This window comes from Bufo bufo, chromosome 3 (genome assembly GCF_905171765.1).
Source record: "Bufo bufo chromosome 3, aBufBuf1.1, whole genome shotgun sequence".
In the NCBI taxonomy this organism is placed as follows: Eukaryota; Metazoa; Chordata; class Amphibia; order Anura; family Bufonidae; genus Bufo; species Bufo bufo.
The window spans coordinates 425,644,929-425,660,235 of NC_053391.1; the positions used below are offsets into that span (position 1 = coordinate 425,644,929).

Sequence of the window (15,307 nt, forward strand, 5' to 3'; positions counted from 1 at the left end):
TCTTTCAAGTTATCCCCGTACCCCCTGCAGCTCCCCTGAAATGAATGGCGCAGCCACATACATGCCCAACCAGCCTCTATGGGAATTCCGGAGGTAGCTGAGCGATGTACTAATCTATCGCCGGACTCCCATAGAAATGAATAGAGCAGCTACGTGCATGTGCGACCGCCCGGGGGTGACGGGTCTCTGTTCTTAGGACTGGTGGGGATCTCAGAGGTAGGACCCCCACCAATTTAATAGTTATCCCCTATACTGTGAATAGGGGATTCAACTTGAGCAAATCGAGCTTCGGATTATCATATGTGCGTATTGAAAAACATTTTAAGATAGGAATCGGCTGTACTACTGTCTGCTTCCTCGGTACCAAAGCCCAATTCGGATTCCTATTTTAAAATGATTTTCAATATGCACATAGGAATACTGAAGTAATTCACTGAAGTCTTGCTCCACTTCGGCTGAGACGAAGTTTGACTCCATGGAGCCAATACATTTTAACCTCTTAAGGACATAGGGCGTACAGGTACGCCCTTGTGCCCTGGTACTTAAGGACACAGGGCGTACATGTACGCCCTGTGTATTTTCGATCACTGCCGTGCGGCTGGCAGTGATCGGAACCCGGTGCCTGCTCAAATCATTGAGCAGGCACCTAGGCTAAATGCGCGGGGGGGGTCCCGTGACCCCCCCATGTCGGCGATCGCGGCAAACCGCAGGTCAATTCAGACCTGCGGTTTGCTGCGATTTCTGAAGTTTCTGGTCCCCGCAGTCCCTGACCGCGGGGATCAGAAACTTTATATGCCTAAAAAAAAAAAGTTTTATTCACCCCCCCCCTGCACCCCCGAATGATTTTTATGGTGGCGGGAGGTGCAGGGGAAGGGTTGCGGGCGGTGTGGGCGGTGCGGGAGGCGGGCGGTGCGGCAGGCGGGATCGCGATCCCCCGCCCGCCTCCCCTTGTATAATCGTTGGTGTCTAGTGGGGATACCAGGGTGCCAGCACATTGCTGGCACCCTGGTATAAACGGCTGACATCTGCGATGCGATGTCAGCCGTTAACCCTTTCCATACAGCGGTCCGTACGGAGCGCTGTATGGAAAAGGTTAACAGCGCAGGGAGCTCCCTCCCTCTCCCATCGGGGGGCTGGTGTGCCTTTGCAGCCCCCCGATGGGGAGGGAGAGAGCCCCCCTCAGCCCCGTGCTTACCCTTCCCCGTCTGTGAAGTTCTGAGCAGACGGGGAAGGTTCCCATGGCAACAGGACGCCTCTCAGGCGTCCTGCTGTCCATGGTGCTGAACAGATCTGTGCTGAAAGGCATAGATCTGTTCAGTGTAAGTAAAATACAGTACAGAACAATATATATTGTACTGTACTGTATTATTCAGACATCAGACCCACTGGATCTTCAAGAACCAAGTGGGTCTGGGTCAAAAAAAAGTGAATAAAAGTGAAAAAAAAGTAAAAATCAAAAAACACATTTATCACTGATAAAAAATGAAAAAAATAAAATTCCCTACACATGTTTGGTATCGCCGCGTCCGTAACGACCTGATCTATAAAACGGTCATGTTACTTTACCCGAACGGTGAACACCATAAAAATAAAAAATAAAAGACTATGATGAAATTGAAATTTTGCCCACCTTACTTCCCAAAAAAGGTAATAAAAGTGATCAAAAAAGTCGCATGTACGCCAAAATTGTAACAATCAAACCGTCATCTCATCCCGCAAAAATCATACCCTACCCAAGATAATCGCCCAAAAACTGAAAAAAACTATGGCTCTTAGACTATGGAAACACTAAAACATGATTTTTTTTGTTTCAAAAATGAAATCATTGTGTAAAACTTACATAAATAAAAAAAAAGTATACATATTAGGTATCGCCGCGTCCGTATCGCCCGGCTCTATAAAAATATCACATGATCTAACCCCTCAGATGACCACCGTAAAAATAAAAAAAAAAAAAGTGTAAAAAAAGACATTTTTTGTCATCTTACGTCACAAAAAGTGTAATAGCAAGCAATCAAAAAGTCATATGCACCCCAAAATAGATGCCAATCAAACCGTCATCTCATCCCGCAAAAAATGAGACCCTACTTAAGATAATCGCCCAAAAACTGAAAAAACTATGGCTCTTAGACTATGGAGACACTAAAACATTTTTTTGGTTTTAAAAATGAAATCATTGTGTAAAACTTACATAAATAAAAAAAATTGTATACATATTAGGTATCTCCGCGTCCGTGACAACCTGCTCTATAAAATTACCACATGATCTAACCTGTCAGATGAATGTTGTAAATAACAAAAAAAAAAAAAAACTGTGCCAAAAAAGCTATTTCTTGTTACCTTGCCGCACAAAAAGTGTAATATAGAGCAACCAAAAATCATATGTACCCTAAACTAGTACCAACAAACCTGCCACCCTATCCCGTAGTTTCTAAAATGGGGTCACTTTTTTGGAGTTTCTACTCTAGGGGTGCATCAGGGGGGCTTCAAATGGGACATGGTGTCAAAAAAAACAGTCCAGCAAAATCTGCCTTCCAAAAACCATATGGTGTTCCTTTCCTTCTGCGCCCTGCCGTGTGCCCGTACAGCTGTTTACGACCACATATGGGGTGTTTCTGTAAACTACAGAATTAGGGCCATAAATAATGAGTTTTGTTTGGCTGTTAACCCTTGCTTTGTAACTGGAAAAAAAATATTAAAATGGAAAATCTGCCAAAAAAGTGAAATTTTGAAATTGTATCTCTATTTTCCATTAAATCTTGTGCAACACCTAAAGGGTTAACAAAGTTTGTAAAATCAGTTTTGAATACCTTGAGGGGTGTAGTTTCTTAGATGGGGTCACTTTTATGGAGTTTATAATCTAGGGGTGCATCAGGGGGGCTTCAAATGGGACATGGTGCCAAAAAAACAGTCCAGCAAAATCAGCCCTCCAAAAACCAAACGGCGCACCTTTCACTCTACGCCCCGCTGTGTGCCCGTACAGTAGTTTACGGCCACATATGGGGTGTTTCTGTAAACAGCAGAGTCAGGGCAATAAAGATACAGTCTTGTTTGGCTGTTAACCCTTGCTTTGTTAGTGGAAAAAATGGGTTAAAATGAAAAATTAGACAAAAAAATGAAATTCTCAAATTTCCTCCCTATTTGCCAATAACTCTTGTGCAACACCTAAAGGGTTAACAACGTATGCAAAATCAGTTTTGAATACCTTGAGGGGTGTAGTTTCTTAGATGGGGTCATTTTTGGGTGGTTTCTATAATGTAAGCCTCGCAAAGTGACTTGAGACCTGAACTGGTCCCTAGAAATTGAGTTTTTGTAAATTTCGGAAAAATTTCAAGATTTGCTTCTAAACTTCTAAGCCTTATAACATCCCCAAAAAATAAAATATCATTCCCAAAACAATTCAAACATGAAGTAGACATATGGGGAATGTAAAGTCATCACAATTTTTGGGGGTATTACTATGTATTACAGAAGTAGAGAAACTGAAACTTTGAAATTTGCAAATTTTTTTCAAATTTTTGTTAAATTAGGTATTTTTTGGTGCAAAAAAAAATTTTTTTTTGACTCCATTTTACCAGTGTCATGAAGTACAATATGTGACGAAAAAACAATCTCAGAACGGCCTGGATAAGTCAAACCGTTTTAAAGTTATCAGCACTTAAAGGGACTCTGGTCAGATTTTCAAAAAATGGCCTGGTCCTAAGGTGTAAAAAGGCTGTGTCCTTAAGGGGTTAATGCTGCACGGAAACAGCATTAAAAACTAACTTTTTTAACGAATCGACTTCGGATCTATGATCCGAAGCTCGCTTCACTCAAGCCTACAGGGGTTGACTTGAAACGCTACACATGCCATTAATAGTGGCGGTGACGCCTCCTGCTCACAAACAGCTACTCTGGACAACCTAGATTTGTGAAGATTTACAGCAGATTTCAGGCCATGATGTTACAGACTATCAAATCCGCAGGATGCTTATTGTCACATATTGTCACCTTGTGCATCTGATGCCAGTCTACAGGTAACACATGCTCATGTTGGCACACATGATGAGGACGCAGCAGCTGGCAGATCTGGTTGAAATCATGCCACAAGCAGATATCGAGCATTCATAATTACACTGGCTCATGGGAATCAATTACCTAAGCAAGATTAGATTACGAAGAAATCCTGTCACATGGCTCACTATAGCATTAGCAATGGTTGGGCTGCAGCAAAACCAAATACTCCAGTAAGTGCTGGGCTACACATACCAAACTGTCCTCAGAGATCCCGGACCCTTTATATCCCTAGACCAGTGTTTCCCAACCAGTGTGCCTCCAGCTGTTGCAAAAGTACAACTCCCAGCATGCCCGCACAGCCAGTCTGTCCGGGCATGCTGGGAGTTGTAGTTTTGCAACAGAAATGAAGGGGTCAGTGTGCTATCCGAAAAAACTGGATAGCACGCAGACACTTCTGTGGCGGTTCTGAAAAGAGCTGAGCGGGCGCAGCACTCGCCTATTTTCAGCCCCACAGATATGAATGAATGGAGAGCACAACGCGCAGAGCTCGGCTATTTTCAAACTACTATAGAAATGATATCCCACCAATGTCTGAAGACAGATAAGCTCTTTAAAAGACTACAGCTATCAAAGCCTCATTCAAACGTCCGTGCTCAAATCCGTGAGCAGGTGGTCAGTGATGCATCCGTGAAGGATCCGTGTGTCTGTTTTTTGCTGTCCGTGTTGCATCCGTGTTTCACTGACACTGAACAGCTGAAAAATAAATTTTCAAAGCATCTCATCTTAATGATCTGTGAAACACTGATTGCATCCGTGTTTTTCACAGACCCATAGACTATAACATGATGGACTATGGACATGATGGATCCGTGAACACGGACAAAATAGAGCATGAATCCATGCTGAAAACACTGATGTCTGAATACACACATTAAAATGAATGGGGACGTGTGCTGTCTGTGGAGAACACGTACAACACACGTCCGTGGAACACTGATGTGTGAATGAGGCTTAATGGCTTTACAAACGCATCTAACATACTGACAGCGAACGCGGGATCCACAGTGTCACTATAAAACACTGGAATGTGAGTGAACGCATGTAAACGCCACACAAATGTAATAAGGGCTTTATCTATCAACCTGGTTAGGGCTACTTCTGGATCCGTCATGGCTCAGCAAAAACGCTTCCGTCGTGATAATACAACTGCATGCATCCGTTATATTATCTTTAACATAGCCATGACGATCTGGCACTAAAACCATTGTAAGACTCCAATGACTTACACATTGCGAGTTATCACGGATCAGTCTTGCTCCTCATCCCAAGTTAAAAGGGGTTTTGGGACCGCGCTGCTAGAGACTATGTCTCCCGGTCATCAGTGAATGAAAAAGGGTGTCAGCCCCTCTCCTCAATATCCGCCGGATCCAGTCCTCCCCAGACCTCTTTCACTTTCCATGTAGCCTCAAAACATGTTTTGAGGCTACATGGAAAGTGAAAGAGGTCTGGGGAGGACTGGATCCGGCGGATATTGAGGAGAGGGGCTGACACCCTTTTTCATTCACTGATGACCGGGAGACATAGTCTCTAGCAGCGCGGTTCCAAAACCCCTTTTAACTTGTCTATATCAGTGTGAACGACCTACCACACTACTTCGGGACCTGCAGCAGCGCAAGTAATTTGTCCGTGTTGGGACACAGGACTGACTTTCTGTTTTTGTATTTGATTTGCTCCTCATCCCAGGTTGCACTCAAAAACTCTGCTTGCAGCGCTTTTGTGTACGTCATGGGAACGCAACGAAACAGAACGAAGTGTATTTTAGTGCCCTTCAGTTCAGTGTTTTCCCCCACTATTGAGATCCTATGATGGATCTCAATAGCGGAAAGGGAAAGTTCAGATGTGAAAGTAGCCCAATGTGTTTTTCCGGAAACTGACTGATGACTTACCAGGAAAAAGCAATATCTGATCGGAGAGGTTCAGACTTCTGGCACACCGCGGACCCTTTACAGGTCACATGCACAGCACTGTCCTGCGGCTATGCTTAGTATTGCACCCGAATGGGACCGAGCTATACACAGGTCGTGTGACTGATGGACGTTTAGTCACAGGGCTAGCCCCCACCAATCAGATATGATCAATCCTAAGAGTAGATCATGAATATTTAAAGTGACCCTCTGGTACAACCAGGGAATGAACAGAACACTTACATGGTAACCTCCTTTTATTATTTCATGTAGATCCGCATTCCCAGATGTCCATGAGGTAAGCAACATCAGGAGCATATCTGTTAAAAACTACAGTGATCCTGGAAAACACTTGTAAGGCTGGATTCTCAACCTTTTAATAGCAGCAGCAAACTAAATTCACGTGTGGCTTATTCACTGGACAAGTGTTAAACTCTAGATTGGTGGGGTTCTAACTGTGGAGACCTACACACATACCCCCATCCACAAGGCCAGAGGTACCAAGAGTTTGAATGGAGCGGCGGCCCACCATGCATGCTGCTCCATTTAAAGTCTATGGCACATAGCTAGGAAATGACATCAATATCAGATAGGTGGGGGTCCCAAAGGTAGGACCTGCACCTATCCAGAGAATAGGGCCCCCAAAATGAAGGAAAGCACGCTGAACATGTACGGCTATGGGAGAGAGAGAGCACGGTTGGCTATTTTCATAATTCCCATGGCTGTGACTGAAGTGGGCCCCATGTAAGCGCGGTCACCTCTCCAATCACCCCTATCAGACTGTCCTCACCTGTTTTTTGGAACTCTCATATCAGTGAACGGAAGGCGCATGAGTGGCTGCTTTCTGTTCACTTTGGGGGATCCCATTTTGGAGATAGGAACAGGTCCCAGATGTGGGACCTGCACCTATATGACACTGATGGCATATCCTAGCACAGGGATCAGCAACCTCCGGCACACCAGCTGCTGTGAAACTACAACTCTCAGCATGCACAAGTACTTGGCTGTTCTTGTAACTCCCATAGAAGTGAAAGGAGGATTCTGGGAGTTGTAGTTTCAGAACAGCTGGAGTGCCAGAGGTTGCTGATCTCTGCCCTAGCAATATGCCATGAATGTCCCAGATGGGAATACCCATTTAAGGATGAATTTCACATGTGGCATTTCTGTGGACAGTCACAGGCACCATAAACGAACAGTGGCACCCACGGTCATCTGTAAAAGAAAAAAAAAAAAGAGAGGGGACACTCTGGTGAGATTCCTCCTAGGTTACTGTATTAATGTTTTATTGTATAAAAACTAGGGATGAGCGAACCCGTGGAAGTTAGAGTTCGCCAGGTTTGGCCGGACTTCAGGTCAAAGTTCGGTACCCAAACTTGATCCTGAACCCGGATCCCATAATAGTCAATGGAGTCCCGAACTTCACTTTATTATTTTCCATTATAATAAATTGTCCTGTCCCTGACTCATCTCATGGTAATTTGCAGATGTATCAAATCGGTTTTTTACACAATAAAAGCACACAGAGCTATGGGGACTGGGTATTGCGGATGTGCTAGCGGCCATCTACCAACCCATGTCCTCAGCTCTATACCCAAAATCCCGGTGACAGGTTCCCTTTAACCACCTCAGCCCCCAGTGCTTAAACACCCTGAAAGACCAGGCCACTTTTTACACTTCTGACCTACACTACTTTCACCGTTTATTGCTCGGTCATGCAATTTACCACCCAAATGAATTTTACCTCCTTTTCTTCTCACTAATAGAGCTTTCATTTGGTGGTATTTCATTGCTGCTGACATTTTTACTTTTTTTGTTATTAATCGAAATTTAACGATTTTTTTGCAAAAAAATGACATTTTTCACTTTCAGTTGTAAAATTTTGCAAAAAAAAACGACATCCATATAGAAATTTTGCTCTAAATTTATAGTTCTACATGTCTTTGATAAAAAAAAAATGTTTGGGTAAAAAAAAAATGGTTTGGGTAAAAGTTATAGCGTTTACAAACTATGGTACAAAAATGTGAATTTCCGCTTTTTGAAGCAGCTCTGACTTTCTGAGCACCTGTCATGTTTCCTGAGGTTCTACAATGCCCAGACAGTACAAACACCCCACAAATGACCCCATTTCTGAAAGTACACACCCTAAGGTATTCGCTGATGGGCATAGTGAGTTCATAGAACTTTTTATTTTTTGTCACAAGTTAGCGGAAAATGATGATTTTTTTTTTTTTTTTTTTTTTCCTTACAAAGTCTCATATTCCACTAACTTGTGACAAAAAATAAAAAGTTCTATGAACTCACTATGCCCATCAGCGAATACCTTGGGGTCTCTTCTTTCCAAAATGGGGTCACTTGTGGGGTAGTTATACTGCCCTGGCATTCTAGGGGCCCAAATGTGTGGTAAGGAGTTTGAAATCAAATTCTGTAAAAAATGACCTGTGAAATCCGAAAGGTGCTCTTTGGAATATGGGCCCCTTTGCCCACCTAGGCTGCAAAAAAGTGTCACACATCTGGTATCTCCGTACTCAGGAGAAGGTGGGGAATGTGTTTTGGGGTGTCATTTTATATATACCCATGCTGGGTGAGAGAAATATCTTGGCAAAAGACAACTTTTCCCATTTTTTTATACAAAGTTGTCATTTGACCAAGATATTTATCTCACCCAGCATGGGTATATGTAAAAAGACACCCCAAAACACATTCCTCAACTTCTCCTGAGTACGGGGATACCAGATGTGTGACACTTTTTTGCAGCCTAGGTGGGCAAAGGGGCCCATATTCCAAAGAGCACCTTTCGGATTTCACTCCTCATTTTTTCCTGAATTTGATTTCAAACTCCTTACCACACATTTGGGCCCCTAGAATACCAGGGCAGTATAACTACCCCACAAGTGACCCCATTTTGGAAAGAAGACACCCCAAGGTATTCCGTGAGGGGCATGGCGAGTTCCTAGAATTTTTTATTTTTTGTCACAAGTTAGTGGAAAATGATGATTTTTTTTTTTTTTTTTTTTTTTCATACAAAGTCTCATATTCCACAAACTTGTGACAAAAAATAAAAACTTCCATGAACTCACTATGCCCATCAGCGAATACCTTGGGGTCTCTTCTTTCCAAAATGGGGTCACTTGTGGGGTAGTTATACTGCCCTGGCATTCTAGGGGCCCAAATGTGTGGTAAGTAGGTAAATGACCTGTGAAATCCGAAAGGTGCTCTTTGGAATGTGGGCCCCTTTGCCCACCTAGGCTGCAAAAAAGTGTCACACATCTGGTATCTCTGTATTCAGGAGAAGTTGAGGAATGTGTTTTGGGGTGTCTTTTTACATATACCCATGCTGGGTGAGATAAATATCTTGGTCAAATGCCAACTTTGTATAAAAAAATGGGAAAAGTTGTCTTTTGCCAAGATATTTCTCTCACCCAGCATGGGTATATGTAAAATGACACCCCAAAACACATTCCCCAACTTCTCCCGATTACGGAGATACCAGATGTGTGACACTTTTTTGCAGCCGAGGTGGGCAAAGGGGCCCATATTCAAAAGAGCACCTTTCGGATTTCACAGGTCATTTTTTACAGAATTTGATTTCAAACTCCTTACCACACATTTGGGCCCCTAGAATGCCAGGGCAGTATAACTACCCCACAAGTGACCCCATTTTGGAAAGAAGAGACCCCAAGGTATTCGCTGATGGGCAAAGTGAGTTCATGGAAGTTTTTATTTTTTGTCACAAGTTAGTGGAATATGAGACTTTGTATGAAAAAAAAAAAAAAAAAAAAAATAAGCATTTTCCACTAACTTGTGACAAAAAATAAAAAATTCTAGGAACTCGCCATGCCCCTCACGGAATACCTTGGGGTGTCTTCTTTCCAAAATGGGGTCACTTGTGGGGTAGTTATACTGCCCTGGCATTTTCCAGGGGCCCTAATGTGTGGTAAGTAGGTAAATGACCTGTGAAATCCTAAAGGTGCTCTTTGGAATATGGGCCCCTTTGCCCACCTAGGCTGCAAAAAAGTGTCACACATGTGGTATCGCCGTATTCAGGAGAAGTTGGGGAATGTGTTTTGGGGTGTCATTTTACATATGCCCATGCTGGGTGAGAGAAATATCTTGGCAAAAGACAACTTTTCCCATTTTTTTTATACAAAGTTGGCATTTGACCAAGATATTTCTCTCACCCAGCATGGGTATATGTAAAATGACACCCCAAAACACATTCCCCAACTTCTCCTGAGTACGGCGATACCAGATGTGTGACACTTTTGTGCAGCCTAGATGCGCAAAGGTGCCCAAATTCCTTTTAGGAGGGCATTTTTAGACATTTGGATACCAGACTTCTTCTCACGCTTTGGGGCCCCTAGAATGCCAGGGCAGTATAAATACCCCACATGTGACCCCATTTTGGAAAGAAGACACCCCAAGGTATTCAATGAGGGGCATGGCGAGTTCATAGAAATTTTTTTTTTTTGGCACAAGTTAGCGGAAATTGATATTATTAATTTTTTTCTCACAAAGTCTCCCGTTCCGCTAACTTGGGACAAAAATTTCAATCTTTCATGGACTCAATATGCCCCTCACGGAATACCTGGGGGTGTCTTCTTTCCGAAATGGGGTCACATGTGGGGTATTTATACTGCCCTGGCATTCTAGGGGCCCTAAAGCGTGAGAAGAAGTCTGGAATATAAATGTCTAAAAAATTTTACGCATTTGGATTCCGTGAGGGGTATGGTGAGTTCATGTGAGATTTTATTTTTTGACACAAGTTAGTGGAATATGAGACTTTGTAAGAAAAAAAAAAAAAAATTCCGCTAACTTGGGCCAAAAAAATATCTGAATGGAGCCTTACAGAGGGGTGATCAATGACAGGGGGGGGTGATCAATGACAGGGGGGTGATCAATGACAGGGGGGTGATCAATGACAGGGGGGTGATCAATGACAGGGGGGTGATCAGGGAGTCTATATGGGGTGATAACCACAGTCATTGATCACGCCCGTGTAAGGCTTCATTCAGACGTCCGGATGCGTTTTGCGGATCCGATCCATCTATCAGTGCATCCGTAAAAATCATGCGGACATCTGAATGGAGCTTTACAGGGGGGTAATCAATGACAGGGGGGTGATCAATGACAGGGGGGTGATCAGGGAGTCTATATGGGGTGATCACCACAGTCATTGATCATGCCCCTGTAAGGCTTCATTCAGACGTCCGGATGCGTTTTGCGGATCCGATCCATCTATCAGTGCATCTGTAAAAATCATGCGGACATCTGAATGGAGCTTTACAGGGGGGTAATCAATGACAGGGGGGTGATCAATGACAGGGGGGTGATCAGGGAGTCTATATGGGGTGATCACCACAGTCATTGATCATGCCCCTGTAAGGCTTCATTCAGACGTCCGGATGCGTTTTGCGGATCGGATCCATCTATCAGTGCATCCGTAAAAATCATGCGGACATCTGAATGGAGCTTTACAGGGGGGTAATCAATGACAGGGGGGTGATCAATGACAGGGGGGTGATCAGGGAGTCTATATGGGGTGATCACCACAGTCATTGATCATGCCCCTGTAAGGCTTCATTCAGACGTCCGGATGCGTTTTGCGGATCCGATCCATCTATCAGTGCATCTGTAAAAATCATGCGGACATCTGAATGGAGCTTTACAGGGGGGTAATCAATGACAGGGGGGTGATCAATGACAGGGGGGTGATCAGGGAGTCTATATGGGGTGATCACCACAGTCATTGATCATGCCCCTGTAAGGCTTCATTCAGACGTCCGGATGCGTTTTGCGGATCCGATCCATCTATCAGTGCATCTGTAAAAATCATGCGGACATCTGAATGGAGCTTTACAGGGGGGTAATCAATGACAGGGGGGTGATCAATGACAGGGGGGTGATCAGGGAGTCTATATGGGGTGATCACCACAGTCATTGATCATGCCCCTGTAAGGCTTCATTCAGACGTCCGGATGCGTTTTGCGGATCGGATCCATCTATCAGTGCATCCGTAAAAATCATGCGGACATCTGAATGGAGCTTTACAGGGGGGTAATCAATGACAGGGGGGTAATCAATGACAGGGGGGTAATCACCACAGTCATTGATCATGCCCCTGTAAGGCTTCATTCAGACGACCGGATGCGTTTTGCGGATCCGATCCATGTATCAGTGCATCCGTAAAAATCATGCGGACATCTGAATGGAGCTTTACAGGGGGGTGATCAGGGAGTCTATATGGGGTGATCACCACAGTCATTGATCATGCCCCTGTAAGGCTTCATTCAGACGTCCGGATGCGTTTTGCGGATCCGATCCATCTATCAGTGCATCCGTAAAAATCATGCGGACATCTGAATGGAGCTTTACAGGGGGGTAATCAATGACAGGGGGGTGATCAGGGAGTCTATATGGGGTGATCACCACAGTCATTGATCATGCCCCTGTAAGGCTTCATTCAGACGTCCGGATGCGTTTTGCGGATCCGATCCATCTATCAGTGCATCCGTAAAAATCATGCGGACATCTGAATGGAGCTTTACAGGGGGGTAATCAATGACAGGGGGGTGATCACCACAGTCATTGATCATGCCCCTGTAAGGCTTCATTCAGACGACCGGATGCGTTTTGCGGATCCGATCCATGTATCAGTGCATCCGTAAAAATCATGCGGACATCTGAATGGAGCTTTACAGGGGGGTAATCAATGACAGGGGGGTGATCAATGACAGGGGGGTGATCAGGGAGTCTATATGGGGTGATCACCACAGTCATTGATCACGCCCATGTAAGGCTTCATTCAGACGTCCGGATGCGTTTTGCGGATCCGATCCATCTATCAGTGGATCCGTAAAAATCATGCGGACGTCTGAATGGAGCTTTACAGGGGGTTGATCAATGACAGGGGGGTAATCAATGACAGGGGGGTGATCAGGGAGTCTATATGGGGTGATCAGGGGTGATTAGGGGTGATCAGGGGCTAATAAGGGGTTAATAAGTGACGGGGGGGTGGTGTAGTGTAGTGTAGTGGTGCTTGGTGCTACTTTACTGAGCTACCTGTGTCCTCTGGTGGTCGATCCAAACAAAGGGGACCACCAGAGGACCAGGTAGCAGGTATATTAGACGCTGTTATCAAAACAGCGTCTAATATACCTGTTAGGGGTTAAAAAAAACACATCTCCAGCCTGCCAGCGAACGATCGCCGCTGGCAGGCTGGAGATCAACTCTCTTACCTTCCGTTCCTGTGAGCGCGCGCGCCTGTGTGCGCGCGTTCACAGGAAATCTCGCGTCTCGCGAGATGACGCGTATATGCGTGACTGTGCGCAGCGCTGCCACCTCCGGAACGCGATCCTGCGTTAGGCGGTCCGGAGGTGGTTAAAGTCTGATCTGAGGTCTGATAGGGGTTAATAAAGAGAGGAGGGGGGGATGGTGTGGAAATTGGCATTAGTATATTATAAATTGACTACCAACTAAGGGCTTTATTAATTTAATGTATAATATACTAGTGCCAAATGCTAATTTCCACCACCTCAGTGACTACCAACTAATATATATATTATGAGATGTAAAATATCGGTATAAATTATCGGCTATCTGCCTGAAAGTTCACCGATTATCGGCTTTTAAAAAAAAAAAAATATCGGTCGATCCCTAATCTGCACAGACGGATCCGTTCAGATAATACAACCATCTGCATCCGTTCAGAACGGATCCGTTTGTATTATCTATAACATAGCCAAGACGGATCCATCTTGAACAACATTGAAAGTCAATGGAGAACGGATCCGTCCCCATTGACTTACATTGTGTGTCAGAACGGATCCGTTTGGCTCAAGCAGCGTTTTGGTGTCCGCCTCCAGAGCAGAATGGAGACTGAACGGAGGAAAACTGATCCGTTTCGGACCGCTTGTTAGAGCCCTGAACGGATCTCACAAACGGAAAGCCAAAACGCCAGTGTGAAAGTAGCATAAAGGGCCCATAAGACTAAAATAATACACCCAAACGAAAGAAGAAAACTGAGAAACTACTAAGAAATAAAAAGACGAGAATTATGCAGTGTTAGCATTCAGCTTCCCCAGAGCTGAACTCTGCCTTCTCCAGCAGTCCCATAGAGAATGAATGGAGCGGCCAGGCACATGCTCCCCCTAACACTCCATTAGGACAGGGACTACTGTTCATGGGATCACTGGGGGTCTGAGAAGTCAGACTCCAAACCAATGAGCAATCCCCTATAAAGCAGAGAGGGGATAACATGTAGTAACTGGAATAGCCCTTTAATACTTCCACAGCATGACAGAATACGGCTACTCCTGTATACATGAGATGAACAGTAGTAACTGAAGGCTAAATGCTGGCCAGCTCTGATTAGGAAGCAAACAGTAAAGCATGGTCTGATCAGAACCCACTCAGGGAACACACATCTGCTCCATTACCTCTTAAAGGGACAGAATGTATCTGGAACACACACAACATGTTAGACTCCAGTCAGCCCACAGATGACTAGAGCCGAGTGACCAGCCAGTAATGGAGGTCCAGATGGATGGGATCACACAACTGGACCCGTCAGTACCATCGTATCTACTTGGACACGACCTAGAGCTCTCCGTGCACCGATCCCGGCTATGGCAGACTCAATATTTATGAATGAGCCGCCCCCACATGTGACTCCAGGGCTCAGCGTGGCCAGCAATGATATCGCGTCCATTCCCACGGCTATGTCGCAGCTACGCATGAACCTGACCAGCTCCGCTCACCTGGTCTCCTGGTTGCTGAACTTCTTGGTGACCACCTTGCCCAGCTCAAGCCCCAGGCGGTCTGCCACTTTCTGGGAGAGATCCTGATGAGAGCTGCCGCTGAACAGCACGATATTAGGCATGGCGGCTGTGTGCAGGGCTGCAGCTACGAGGGGAATGGAGGAGCGGGGGGTGAGCCCGGAGCAGACGGTGAGGACCGCGGTCCCGCGGCTGAGGAGAAGGCTGGCGCTGAGCTGTCCTCTCTCCTGCTATCACGGCGCACTGCTCGGTGTCATGTGGGGGAAGCTGGAGAGGAAGTGATGGCGGAAGGTCCTCCTGTCTGAGGGTCAGACCGCCCTCTTTTCCCGCCTCCGCCTGTCTGACTGGAAGATGTGCGTGCTGCGCTCACGGCAGTGTGCACTGTGCTGTGCTCATAGCAGTGTGCTGTGCTCATAACAGTGTGTGCGGTGCTCACGGCAGTGTGTGCTGCGCTCATAGCAGTGTGCTGTGCTCATAGCAGTGTGTGCGGTGCTCACGGCAGTGTGCGGTGCTCATAACAGTGTGTGCTGTGCTCATGGCAGTGTGTGCGGTGCTCATGGCAGTGTGTGCGGT

At 45.3% G+C, this 15,307-nt stretch overlaps 1 protein-coding gene across 1 annotated transcript in view; it reads right to left on the reverse strand.

The window, feature by feature from the left end:
* PRPS2 (phosphoribosyl pyrophosphate synthetase 2) overlaps window positions 1-15,030 on the reverse strand; it is a 69,566-nt gene extending 54,536 nt beyond the window's left edge. The window contains exon 1 of the mRNA XM_040424983.1: window positions 14,717-15,030. Within this exon, the coding sequence (XP_040280917.1) occupies window positions 14,717-14,838 (122 nt within the window). The 5' untranslated portion in view covers window positions 14,839-15,030. The remainder of the gene's footprint in view (window positions 1-14,716) is intronic.
* Between the last annotated feature and the right edge of the window lie 277 nt (window positions 15,031-15,307).